General features: G+C 44.8%; 1 protein-coding gene across 2 annotated transcripts in view; it reads right to left on the reverse strand.

Moving 5' to 3' along the window:
- Pka-R1 (protein kinase, cAMP-dependent, regulatory subunit type 1) overlaps positions 1-13,646 on the reverse strand; it is a 206,930-nt gene that overhangs the window by 48,062 nt on the left and 145,222 nt on the right. For both annotated transcript variants that reach the window (XM_071586465.1, XM_071586455.1), the window contains exon 2: positions 3,124-3,321. In XM_071586465.1, coding sequence (XP_071442566.1) covers positions 3,124-3,321 — 198 coding nt within the window. The remainder of the gene's footprint in view (positions 1-3,123; positions 3,322-13,646) is intronic.

Below are 13,646 nucleotides of genomic sequence, written 5' to 3' on the forward strand. Positions count from 1 at the left end.
TCAGAATATGAAAGGTACTAATTACCTAAAGGCTCTTTTATCCACGCACACAAAACCTGGAAGGTTATCGCCATGCTTGAGACAATCGCTACAGCGGTGGCGCTACACCAACCTCAGGTTCCGCCAACCACAATAACGCTAGCAAAGGAACTAAAATCGTTTCCGGGCATGGAATGGGAAAAGAATTACTTAATCATCGGTTTGAATAAGTATCGAATCCGATAGAGATCGTATGCATTCCTTCCCCATTTCGTTTTGTTAGTTCCCTGTCTCCTATTCGATGAGCCGCGGGGTGAAACATACACGTCACTCGAGGATTATCCAGAATACGAAGTGCTTGGTCCATCACGACAAGCAGCGAAGAAAGGTGGGAGGGTTCTTTCTCTCCACGCCGTCGTCGGGAGGAAGCCACACCTCACAAAAACCAACCCCCACCCCCATCCAGGCGCGCGGGGCATTAAAATGTGACTCTTACCCATTATTCACTGAAATAATCCTAAAATAATCGATAAATTATTCTGCCCACTCTGAACCATTATGCACGTTCCTCCTCCCCAAAGGAGAAGACTGTGAGCGTTAAAATCACCATGAGGCACGAACGATTTCTGACTTTTCGGGCGAAGTGTTCAAGATTTCTCACACTACATGGCGTCCACTTGGGAAAACACAAATACATAATGCAGTCACCTCCAACAGTGACCGCAAGAGATTGCAGAGGTGTTTGAGAAGCCACTTGGAGGGTTTTAATGCTCACCCGAACTAATATAGAAACATCTCCTCGTGCTCTAGGGCCCGCCACGTCATCCACCTAATATACATATGTACATGAAAACCTTTTATGGCCATCTTTTCTGACTGTTTAGAATTAACTTCTGGCAGAAAAAGAAAAGAAGGATCCAAATCATGGATTAATACATGTACTTTACCCTTGTGTGCAATTAAAAACCGTTACAATTCCATTATGAAAACCTTGACACACAATAATAAAATATTATTAAAGGGAAATAAGCTCTACAGTGTCTACTAGTAATGGCTAAGGGAGAGATCACTTCTTGATTAATACTCGTAGAATGGTCGGAGGCGCCACTTTGTGGAAGCGATTGAAACTGGAAATAAAAATACTTTGTTCTTCCACAGACGTTCTATAATGAACCAAATACATAATAAAACGTACGTGGAAGTACAAAGTATTTTCTTTTACAGCACTTCTTGATTCCTTGTCTTTCCCCAATTAGCCTAGCGTGACCGACTTTTGCCCCCGACAAGGACTCCTCCATTTCAAACAGACAGGAAGAAGCCTCGCGTTAAGGGCTTGGAGGGGAGGGCGTCATTTCGCGACCTTTGTCATTATTTTTACCGATGACGTGGCTTTAGTTTTGTTGGTTACCGTATTAAGTTAATTATCACCTTTTTTGTTTCAGTGTAGTCCTTCGATGCTCGTAGATATAACATTTTCCGATGCATTAATTTATCAGTTAACTTTTTCGGTACAGCACATATGTAGATCATCCGTCTTGGATGAGACTGTAGCTTTCTTTATGGGCTAAATAACACCAAGAGCGAAAGTGGGAGAGAGATTAGGTGCAATTACTTGCCTATACTCCTTTCGTGGTTGGACGACATATGATAAAGTTTATGAAGTGTTTTTATTCGCATCATCTTCTTCGCAGCTTGGGGCAATCGCGGGAATATTCAGGGTGCATTCCCTCACAATTTACGTGGAATGGTACAGCATCGCACATCAGCCGCTCACGTTTTTTCTTCGGTCCAAACGCAGACAGGATGATTTGCCTTCACATCGTTGAGAGATGCGGCCGAAGAGTTGGCAACTGAGGCATCACGTCGGGTTTGGAATGAAAAGTCGCACTGGGACGCATTCAAACCCTACGAAAACTTTCTCAGGGAGCTGGTCCAAGGAGAGTGTGAGGACGACGCATGTTGCGTTTATCGTCTTATCATTTTTCTTTGTCGTCAACTGTCGGCAGTTGGTTGGTAGTGTATCATTAGATAGCTTTTTGACACGTTTTAGTTCTCCAGGTTCTGAACCAAAAAAGGACTTAAAATATTATGTAAGGGGACACCGACCGCTCCAAACCTGCGCACCTTCGACTTTAACTCCGCAAATTCCAGTGTCACCAGCACTCCCCAACCGGAACATTTATGCCATGGAAGCCGATTGACCTGCAGTGGCTAGCTATACGCCTCCCGTTTTAAGTGAATCTAGGGCAAAGTGGATTGTCGCGATCTGGCTTCGTCGGGTTTCCAACGCCCTTCGAATGACCAAGGCCCTCAGCCTCCAGGATCCTCTTCTCCCTCCTATGGGTAACCACGCACGGCAAACGCGGAGATGGACCATACCATAGTGTTCAGACTCTTCTTAATATTAGCCAGTCCACTGCTGATTAATATTATTTAACTGGCAGAAGGGTTGTTTCCGGAATTGCATTTTAATCGCCTCTTGCGGCGATACGACGGGAGTATCACCTATTCCCTTACCCGCAGGTGTAAGCCGTGGTTATCGACATTCATTGAGCAAGATATCTCCAAGACCTGCGAAGGAAAAGGAAAACACGGTCGATAGCGGTACACGATAAAATGCACTCTCCAAAGTATAATTACCGAGAGGTACGTGCATTAGATTTTAATCACCTAGAGGTTCGCGATGTGTCAGAGCTGTGCTTGAGAGCTGTAGGCATTGCAAAATCGAGATCTCACTCGACATACGATAAGAACGTGAACCGGGAGACGACAATCGTAGCATTAACAATTTCGCAATTGCTCATTAAATGATGTAGCGGAAAATGCGAAACCAGAATGTGGCAGTCCTGAAATGGATAACACCTGGTATACCTTCGACAATTCCACACGGAGAGCGCTCGGCTTCTTATTATGCACTCGAATAATCTCTTTTGAACGACGCCAAATGAATGCTAAGAGCTACGCCCATGGGCCTGGAAAAGATAGGTCTAATTTACATTTAAACGACGACTCTAGACGCTGTGGGGCTTACAACGGGGTTCCACCCCCTCAAACCTCCTGGAGAGAAACCACCGGACCAGTGTGAGCTCGCGGGGGTAAGAGGCGTGGGTGGAGGGGGGGTGGATTTCGGGGGTGCACACTGACCTTCTTCACGTAGCTGGCGGCGTCCTCCTCGGTCACTGGCTCCGCGGATATGCCCCCGCGTCTGCGCACGTGCCGTGGCGGCACCTGCGACGGGGGCAGCGGGGAGAGGTCGGCGGCCTCTTCGGGAGATCCGCCCTCGCCTCCTCCGTCACCCGCGCCTCTGTTGCCTCTCGCCTGCTCAGCATCTTGCGCCGCCTCCTGCCAAGGGGAGAGAGAGACGAGTTTGATGAATACACAAACAAAAACAAGCTCTCGATCGAAATCCCGATTGGGGGATCAGAAATAGTTGATAAGAGAACTCTTGATGACGTAGGGGCAGTCGGCGAGGGAGTCAAAAGTGAAAAGCCAATTATGCCTGGCCGGTAAGTTATAGATACGCAAAGAGAGGCAACAGGCTCATGAAGTAGTTGAATTAAGTACATCACAGTAGGAACTGAAACTTTCTTAAACACCTGGATTGCAGCCGTAAACCTGCAAAAGGAAACAATTTTAAACAAGAAAAAACACAATTTATTTGTGCGAAGCAAGAGAAGGAAATATGTATTGAAATACCACTCCTCGTACGTTACTTGCGTGAAATTTCCCTCACAGCTATTTAAACAACTCGTACCAAAACCATTGCAATTGATTTCTTAATTCCCTCTATTATCCCCCGAGTAATGACTTAGCGATACAATCACGTAACAGAATAATTACTGCGCTTCATGAGTTGGGGTCACCCTAAAATAAACCATCATCAAAGCCAAACAAATTACAGAGAGAGGACGTAAACATGCTATAATCTTCCTTGATGGAATATAGGAGCTATTTACAATCGATTGTTCATGTAAAAATAACTACATTGCACTCACGGATTTAATCCTCCATGTGAAATTTAGTTGAGACGAATCGAGTAGGAGATAACTATAATTGACAATGTATATATTTTGCCGATATACTGCATGTAACTTTTTCCATAGACCCATATTTTTAACAGTTCTACCGTATGATTTGAATATACGTATCCTGTTACTCAATATTGTTGCATCAAAGTACCTTCTTTCGTGCGATTAACATTTTTCGAGTGCATGATCAAACTAAAATTTGTGTAGAGGCGACATGATTGGGATTGTGAATGCGTGGCTGGTGACCTAACACTCCCCGCCACACGCCCTTGCAGCAGCTTGTGGGGTATTGTGCAGATGTAGATAGCCGTAGATACAGGTGTGAAACATAAAGGGGTTCCGGCACCACATGAATTTCAATGTGATGCTACCCTAAACGATTACTTCTACAGCGAAAGTATAAACAAACCTCGCGTTCATTATATACCACCAGAGAAGGAAATCCCGGGCACAGTAGACGTCCTTTAGTCCGGATAATTACTGACGAAAACCCTTGGTTCCAAGAGGAGAAAATTCAAATAGATTTTTTTAAGCCACACCTACAGAGTAAAGCATTCAGTACAGAACCGCAGAAGGACCTTTGCAGGGGATGCGTCACATCACAATTAGCCGCATTATATGCAGAGCTTTAAATTGTCACGCTACTCGGGATACTGGGAAGGCACTGTGGTTAGATCAAAGGTGTGGTTGATGACGTATCGAAAATTAAATTACATATTAACGCCGGGCGCCATGATGGTGGCTTTACTACCCGCACGGGGTGTATTTTTGAGAGAATAAATTGACATTCTAACCGTTCGATCACCATGGGGGATAAATACAATGCAGATGGAGAAATCCATATCACCACCAATGTCCGTTCGAACGCGCAAACCACACCACATGATTAAGCCAACCGATGTAGAACGCAGCTCTTGCATGAATCTCCATTACGAGTAACGAGTGATGGCAATAAAGATAGACCCAGGAACCGCAACATATCGCACTTGACTCAAATACTAATTAACCAACTACTCAGTGACACGATTATATATAAAAAAACAGACCACTGGTAGAGCGGCCTTTTTTATTAAATGCTGTGAACCCCACCAACCCCACTCTTCGCCGCTGGCAAAGAATGGCAAAAGAAAAATAATTTAAAAGAATTGACAAACAAACTTGAGGAATTTTACGAAGACAAAAAAGCAGAGCGAAACCGTCACTCAAATTTTCCCAATAACTTTTGAACCAATTTAGACGTTAATTACGATACTTCTTAAACTTTTCACTTGAAGTATTGTGCTCAAATTTTCCACGGTCGAACTATGAAGGAGGAAGGGCAATCGTCCACAGATTCCGTATTTTTATCTATTTAAATGAAAACTAGAATGGAATACTTTTGATTACACATTTTGGCACGCACTAAAAATGTTCTGCCCACAATAAAAGAGGCAACGTAATGTTTCGAAGAACTTCAAAATCGTTCACTCAAACTTCCATTCCGTTCGCCCCCGTTCACTCTCCCAACCAAAAAACCGACATTGGCTGGAATAATTAAAAGCCGGTGGGTTAACCTTAAGATCTTCGACGGTTCTTTAGCTGCAGTTTAAAATCTACGCATAGAGATCTTTGAAAAGGCCTGCGTCATCCGATATCGGCTCTGACCTTGGGAGTCTTTTAACTGCCTCAGCACTGGCTGGAAATTCCAAAAATATTACGAGCTCCCCAATCCATCAGATGAGCTAGGAATTTCTAATTTGCCACTGGTGCGTGCCACCACGAAAAGGAGCCTTAATCTCGAACGAGTCAAGATACACCACCTCCAAAATACTGGGCATAAGCCCCATGCTTTTTAAGGGGAGGAATTTTATTGAAGCAACCTGAAAAATTCGATTACTACACCTAAGTCTGCGACATTGAAATATTTTGAAGAGGGAATTAATTGCCAAAACCAAATACACGACCTCAAGATTAAAATAAAATATTTTTAACGCCCAGAGGAGGGCAAAACACCTAACGATTCACAATCATTCTACTGCTGAAGGGATAGTGCGAGGAGACTCGGCAACATTGATTCGGATGCATATAAATTTCTCAATTAAGTAAAACTCTTACGCATGCACAAACTGTACAACGCGTCACCTGATTATTGAACGAAACATATATAACGACATTTTAGTTATAGGTGACCGAAAACCGAAACACAACTAAATGAATCGTCAATTAACACGACCAATCGAACTTCATTAAGGTGAAAACAAGTCAGAGTTAATTTCGTAAGTACTTTTGAGTTTCGGGTGGTCTACATATTACTATTACACGCCGAACTAACTCGTCAATAAAAGAGCAGTGCTTTACTAGACCATGCCTGACGTAGATAACGCCTATTAACCAAGACAGCTCCTTAAATGTCCTCCTTTTACAGCACCTACACCATCTTGGCAGTACAAAACGTCCGCAAACCTAATCAAGTTTTAAAATTTGACAGAAGTTTCCAAATTATTAATTCCTGCGCAATAATTGAAAGTTCGGATTTCCAAATAGAGTATCGGAGACGAGAGATAAGCGAATTAACTGCCTCACAACATCAGACGACCATTTAGCAGAAGAACACGAAAAAAAAATCCGCAAGGCCAGAAGAATAGTCACCGAGGACCGATACTTCTACAAGAGATGGTTTAAGTTGGTTGTCCTTCACTGTGTTGAATCTTACGATGTTAAGACGTAAAGAGTCCGGATGCATAGTAAACCTATTGGCAAAAATAAAATTACAGTCATCGTTGCTCAATTTCAAAAGGCTATTAGGGAGAAAATGATCGTCAACACTGCAAAGAAGACCTCTCGAAAAACGCCATTGACTCATCGGAGAGTAAAAAATCATAACTGGAGCCAGTGACTCGCAACGCAACCATTCTTCGCCGAACCAACGCACAATCACGAACGTGAAACCACCCTTGGAATAATAAATAAATAATATCAAAATAAGCATACTGGATTCCTATCGATGGCAGCGTGTCTAGCTCCCCTTCATTGTAACGACTGAGGCACTAGTGCCGTGGGCAAACGGTTTCGATAAGAATGAAAAGAACGTATCGATGTTCAGGACTCGTCTCAGCACTCGGCCCTCAGCACTCGCGAGCCACGGCGGTCTCAGGGGTGGAGGAATGCCCCGGATGAAAAAGGACGCGGAAAGAGGCTGTGTATGCGTGTATTCTATCGTCCTTTCAGCCATTGCAGAAGGAACGAATGGCCTTCGGGGCAAACTTGTTTCTGGATTAAAGATGGATTATAAGAGGACTCGTGAGCCATATATGTCCTGGATTAGCGGAGGACCGCAATCATTGGGCGGGCAACCTTTTTCCGGATGCCGACGTGACTTGAATTGAATTGCCGACGCGAAAGTTGGCTTTCGTATTCAGAGTACGCTCCAAATACAAATGCCGAAGTCAATTTAGTTGCATTTAATTGACTTCGATTATTTCAAGGGAAGCAGGTCCAAAATCGGCGATCAGCGAAAGTATTTTTTGTGATGAAATGAAAATAGGAATAACTCCACTAAATGAAGACGAAAATTAAAACCGAGCTTAACTGCTACGACTGGGTGCGTCGAATAAAATCCTCTTCCGAGACTGACCAAACAGCAGGTCTTATCCTGGCAATACAGATATTAAGCAGATACCCTCTGTAAACCTCATTCACGTTTCTTTTTGCGTCGTCGAGGAAACCTACGATGCCTGTCACGTCCGGCTGCATCCCCTTCCCGTCCAACCACTCTTCCGCAGAAAGGAACACGGCATTTGCCCGAGCGATTGAAGGAGGGTGGAGAGGAGACCGGCGCTTGCGTCATCGTCCGCGGCGGCGCCAGGCAAACACACTATCCCTCCAACCCTCCCGAGAGCCGCCGAAGGCCCGGGAGGGATCTGGGGGTCGTTTGAAAGGGGGTTTAATGGAGAGGGGGATGAGAGCGAATGAGGACCGGCCAAACCTCCCTCTGTGCCCGCGGGAGCTCGGGCGATTGAACTTGCATTCACGCCCACGACGAGACCGCAAAGCACTCATGAGAGAAGTACAGACGTCATCGTCGTGTCGTCTTACACGAGAGTGTTTGCCCAAAGAAAGATGCGTAGGCAAACAAGCGGGGCGACGAGTGAGACCACGTTAACTGCAGAGAACTTGAACATCAGAAGGGTTATCAGCGTTTGAGTTCCCGCAGGGGAGACGGGAGAAAACAAAAAGACTTCGTCGTCAAGTAGAAAACTTCATCTCTCGAACAACGAAAATTACATTTTTTTTAAAGGATCTACATTTTAAGAGAATAAATTTCGCGAACCAGAGACTTAACGTGACCATTCTGAACTCCTCATTCGAATACATTGGTAATAAAACTCCCCCAATTGACAAGGGAAAAATGCAGGAAAAGAGGGAGTGGCTAATATTTCCCTTAAAATTTTTTTAATGCCTGCTCACTGCATCCTACTTTTCCCATCGATTATCCTTTTTCTTTTGCTGTTCTGTTATTATAAGCACTTCCGCCTCCAAATTGAAAGGTTTTCAAAGCCGAGAGCGATTTGAGGAGTTTAAATTACACTCGTTTCTTTGTAGCGATCATATAATCACCCAAAGATATCATGCACATCAGGTAGCAAGGAGAATGCTCCCTCGGTAAGCTAAATCTCTTTTCACCCCCCTCCCTTTTGCACGAGGAAAAACCGGCTCGGTAAGAACACTCCAGCTACTCGAGGACTTGTGAAATTTAGGGATAGAGGGGTAAAAAAAACATCCGTTTCTCCCTTCACCACCAATATTCCGCGAGATACCACCCCGTCTCATGAATACATCATCACGAAGGCCGGGCCACGCGAATCACAAAACTGATCCGACTCTTATCGAACAAAAAAAAGGCATGATTAGGGGGAGAAAGAGATCGACCGAATAAAAAATTCCAAGTCGTTTTAACCAAACGAGGCATGCCTACAGACTGCGAGGCAAATGGGATGAAGACGAGGAATACTCTCGGGTGAACGAAACCGAGTTCAATTTTTAACATCTCTGTTCTAGTATTTTTCCACGCCCTACAAAAAAGCGTACATCCCAAAGAGAAACGAGGAGGCGGGACCCTTGCCCGAAGGAAGTCGAGTTTGCTTATCATTAGCAGGTCTCCCGGCACTTGACACACGAACGTATCTCTGAAGAGAACGTGCGATTTCCATCGCGTTTCTGGCAAACACCACAATGTCCTCTTTTATCTGCCTCGGAGCTTTCAAAACAGATTTTAACATATGATTATTTTCTAGAGAATAGAAGGATATTCGAATGAGCTAGGGAGTGATGATAAAAAAAATCCTTGAGCACCGACAAGGTGAGTTTAAAAAGAAGAGAAAGGTCGATCAAAGCGAACGAAACAATGAATCAATAGAAAATAAGGCCCACCGCGGCAACGATGAACAATCCATACCAACTAGGTTTCGTCTGGGTTTCTTTGGGTTAGGAAGACTGATTTGCGCCATCTTCCGCAGCCATGTTTGCCTTCATTACCTTCGACCCTCGCTCGTGCGTAGCTTGACTGTTAGTCCGCTGCCGGGACTTCACGAGCCCGTGTGTCATTGGCGTTCGGAGGAAATTCCTCGCAAACCCTGATTTGAGAAGCCCAGAGGTTTTTTTTTCTTCCTTATTTTGTTTTTCGCCTCACCCCTCGCATCCTTCCTCCCTCTTTATTGAATTTGCTTCGCGTATATTTTTCCCTCGCTCCCCGGTGCGAGACTCGAGAGTGCCCGACGGGCGACTTTTCCCCAAATATTTCTTGGGGGATTGTCTTCCCAAAAGTATCCCTTAAGCCTTTTTTTCCAGAACCTATTTACTGATTTAAGGAAAGCAGCATCCACATGCAAAAATTTAAAGAGCCAAGGACGCGTCTGATTCAAGTAATTGTGGCGTCTGGAGATACCTTAAAAAGTACGCCATACGTGTTTTGGTATCCAGGGTTTGAGTATGTTGCTTCATTTGCATAGCCTCCTCCCTCTCGAAAGTTTAAACACCGTGCGTGTTCGAATGAGCGAAAGTTGTTCGGTGGGCTTGTTGGCAGAAATTCATCAACCGTCAAGGCGATGAAACTTTGTATCTAATTACTCACCCCAAGGTGAATTTCCTGTCGGAATTTGTTTAGGGAACGGCACCATCAACGAAGGGAACGGGGCCAAATAAACAGTTTAAATACAACGAGCACCTAGGACTTAGAAATTCTTCCATTTTTTTGTGCATCAACTCGTTAGAAAACAATCGTAATGAAATAATTGGAAGAACGACGCGCTAAAACATTTACCATTTACGAAAAGAACAAGTAAACCACTACGTTCGATTAGTCAAGAACAATTTCCTAAGCCGAAGTAAAGATTAAGTTGAACAGCAGCTCCTCACTTTTTCTTTAAACTTCCGCCGGGCGTTCATAAATGGTTGACTGAATTGACGCCATTAAAACGACCCCAAATGCCAGCAGGCGCGCGCATGACCTAAGAAGGCTTCACAGACCCCCGCCTCGCACATGCAAGTCCAAAGAGGAGTAAATAATATGACCTAGATCCACAGCGCAGTTGAAATAATTAGGAGAGAGATGAGGGCAGCAGGAAAGGAAAAGTAAACGAGTTCTATAAGAGGGAAGACGAAGAACGAAAGGGTTTTATTGATCTCCTGATCAGCAAGAAGAATCAACAGCTGAGAAAATTAAAGACTGCGGGCTTACGCGGGAACGTATTTTCATAGCCGCATGCGACCCTAATTTGCAGTCCACTAATCTGCAGCAGTGGCGTGAGATTAGTCGACCGACAATATTCGAGCTGCACGGAAGAATGGCACGAGGAGAGAAGGCACGCGAATCGAAGTGACCTCTTTGGGAAGCCCACCGACCACAAACAAAAGCGTCACGTAACCAACGTTAAAAAATTCGGGCACCTCCGCAGGGCGCTATTCAATTTGCCGAGCACATCTTCGTAAGTCCCGTCGCCCTCCCCTCAACAACGGAACAACAAATCCACGACGACGTCGTGATGGACGAAGTTGAGAATGTTCCAAATGGAAATTAATGACGCGCGATTTACTCTCGAAAAACGCGGACGCGACACTATACAGAACTCTTTTCGAGATTGGCCAGAGCCGACAAAATCTCCGTCGACGTCATCAACACGGAAATCCATATTTTCGCGTTTTTGACTATGTTGGCTTCGCACAGTGACTTCGGGTAATGCTTCGACAACTGATGACAACACCTGAGGGAAGGGAAGGGGGGAGAAGAGGACACCCACGGTCATAAATCCTGCTTATCTCCCGATACGAATTTGGTACTCGTCACAAAGTGGCAATGTAGTCACGACAGCCTGTCGGGATGCGGCCTTTATACACATCCCTCATTAACAATTGTCACAAAAAAACATAAAACCTTAAGCAGAGCATAAGAGAGAAATTCCAAAAAGGGGTGATTCAATAAAATCGGGCGCCGGGATGATATATCAACGGATTCGGCGAATTTCAGTACCGAAAAGTTCCACTCGAGGCTTTGATTCATCGATTCTGACAGAGTAGTCTGATACCCATGGTTCAAATCCAATGTCGCGGAAAGACGCGAAATTGACGATCCGAAAATAACCGTCGATTCTCAATTGCCTGACGAATGAACACGGGACTCATCCCGTTCCAACCGTGCGAGCAACACCGGCTTCCGCGATGGACCCAGTAGAAATCGGACGGTGTTCCGAAGCCATATCATACATACGCGACACCGCCGGGACTGCTGGTCAACAACAAAACACGCTCGCTGCATCAGCGAAACCTTCGAAGGGTGCAACGGTGCTCCCGATGCGGAGTGACCCCCCCGAGAGCTGGCCCTCCTCTCGCGTGAGATAACCATCTCCACCCCCATCCCCACCCAGCAGCGAGGGAACCGCGGCCTCCTCGTCCGCATTGGCGGAAGTGGGGAGAGATCTAGTCGTGCCCTCCTTCTCCGAAAGAGCCATTAGCTGCTTCAACAACATGAAACAATCTCGACATCCACGACCCAAACTTGGCCATCGGGTGGGCTAAGGGTCCTACCTTCGCGCTGGACCCCGGGAATGACTGCAAGATCAAAGCAGTTGAATTACTTTTACCACTTTGATTTTATTTTGGAAACGTTAATGAACCAGAGGTCGACGTAATACACTTTCCACGGAGCAAGACATGGGATCTCACTTGCAGAAGACCGTCTCCCTCATTTTGCAAGACGGCAAACGGAAGACAGCCTATTTAAAAAAGAGGAAATGCGGCTTCCTACAAAATATAAATTCTTAGTAACCCTCTCCATCTGCCGACGCAAGTAAAAGCAGGTGTGGCAGAAGTTCTTGAGAAAGAAGAGAAGGAGTGCTGGAAGTCTCGAAAAAATATTTAAGCACGCTAAAACTTCAGGGGTAAGGGTTGTGGAAAAACAGGAAACATTTATAAAGCCGAACGTAAGAGAATGGAATTTGACCCAGAAAAAGAGTGACCCCCTAAGGATTCGAACCCGGGAGTTTCCACTTCTTGCCTAACACCGGAACTCCTCCTTGTGTTTCCTACTCCGTTTTTCCACAGACCTAGGCTCGAAAGCGCCAATCGTGGATTTATATACATTGAAAACACAATGAAATAGATTCGTTTCTAGAGCAGCAGTGCACAGATACACGAATTAAACTGCTTAAGGGGTTGCGTATATTGATTCTTTACATATATCGCTTCGACGACATTTGTTCTGCCGAAAAAAAGAATCCAGCGTACGTTTTTCACGAAAGACGGCGTCTCGCATTAAATCAATTACTATCGATTAGAAATCGGTAGATGATTAGTTTCCCAATTGGTGACCCATTCCTTCCCACTGGCTCCCTCTCCTCCATCGCGGAATGAGACACGCGTTCACGAAACAACATTGCCTCGCACGTGAGCGAATCGAGCGCGGAACCGCCCTTTTATGCCCACAAGTCACGGTGCTGGTCTGACATATCACGCCAACTCTCGATCTTTCGATTTGCCGATCAAATGTCTTCGCCTCAATGACCATTTGACCGATCCTGTATCGTTATCGCATCACAATTATAAGATTTTTTAAACGCCTATAAGGAAAGGTATGTTTTTTTTAAATATTAAGCGAAAATAATGGTAAAAAATCTTTTTAATAAAGAGCATAAATACTATACTATCGCAGGTTGTGGCCTGCAACCGTCCAAGAGCCTACGATACACCTAGTGTCCCTAATGGACGCCCTGCTGAGTAAGTGTCCAAGTTCAACTAAAAGCCCATAAGGTTCATTTACGTACACTCTCCCAGTGCCCTAAATTTGTTACGTCTTTTAATCGCGCCTACTTTTCGAAATCATACGCAATGCCATTAATGGAATTTTCTGATTGGCTTCAGAGGACTCGTAAATTGAAAAGTAGATTTGAGAAATGGAATCCCTTCAACGCACCCTATCACGACGGAGTGATGAGTTGGCACGGAATATGGTCGCGTGTAACAATATTTAATAACCCAACACCCCATTTAAGGTCTAACTTTAATGTCTAGACGAAAGGGGGAAGCAATGGACTTAAGGCCGAAACCCCACCCTTCCAGCATATACACTTATATTCAAAGTTAACGATTCCTCCATCATCGCGTTTGCTC

Source organism: Hetaerina americana, unplaced genomic scaffold, assembly GCF_022747635.1.
Source record: "Hetaerina americana unplaced genomic scaffold, ioHetAmer1.1.p SCAF_1, whole genome shotgun sequence".
Taxonomy (NCBI): domain Eukaryota; kingdom Metazoa; phylum Arthropoda; class Insecta; order Odonata; family Calopterygidae; genus Hetaerina; species Hetaerina americana.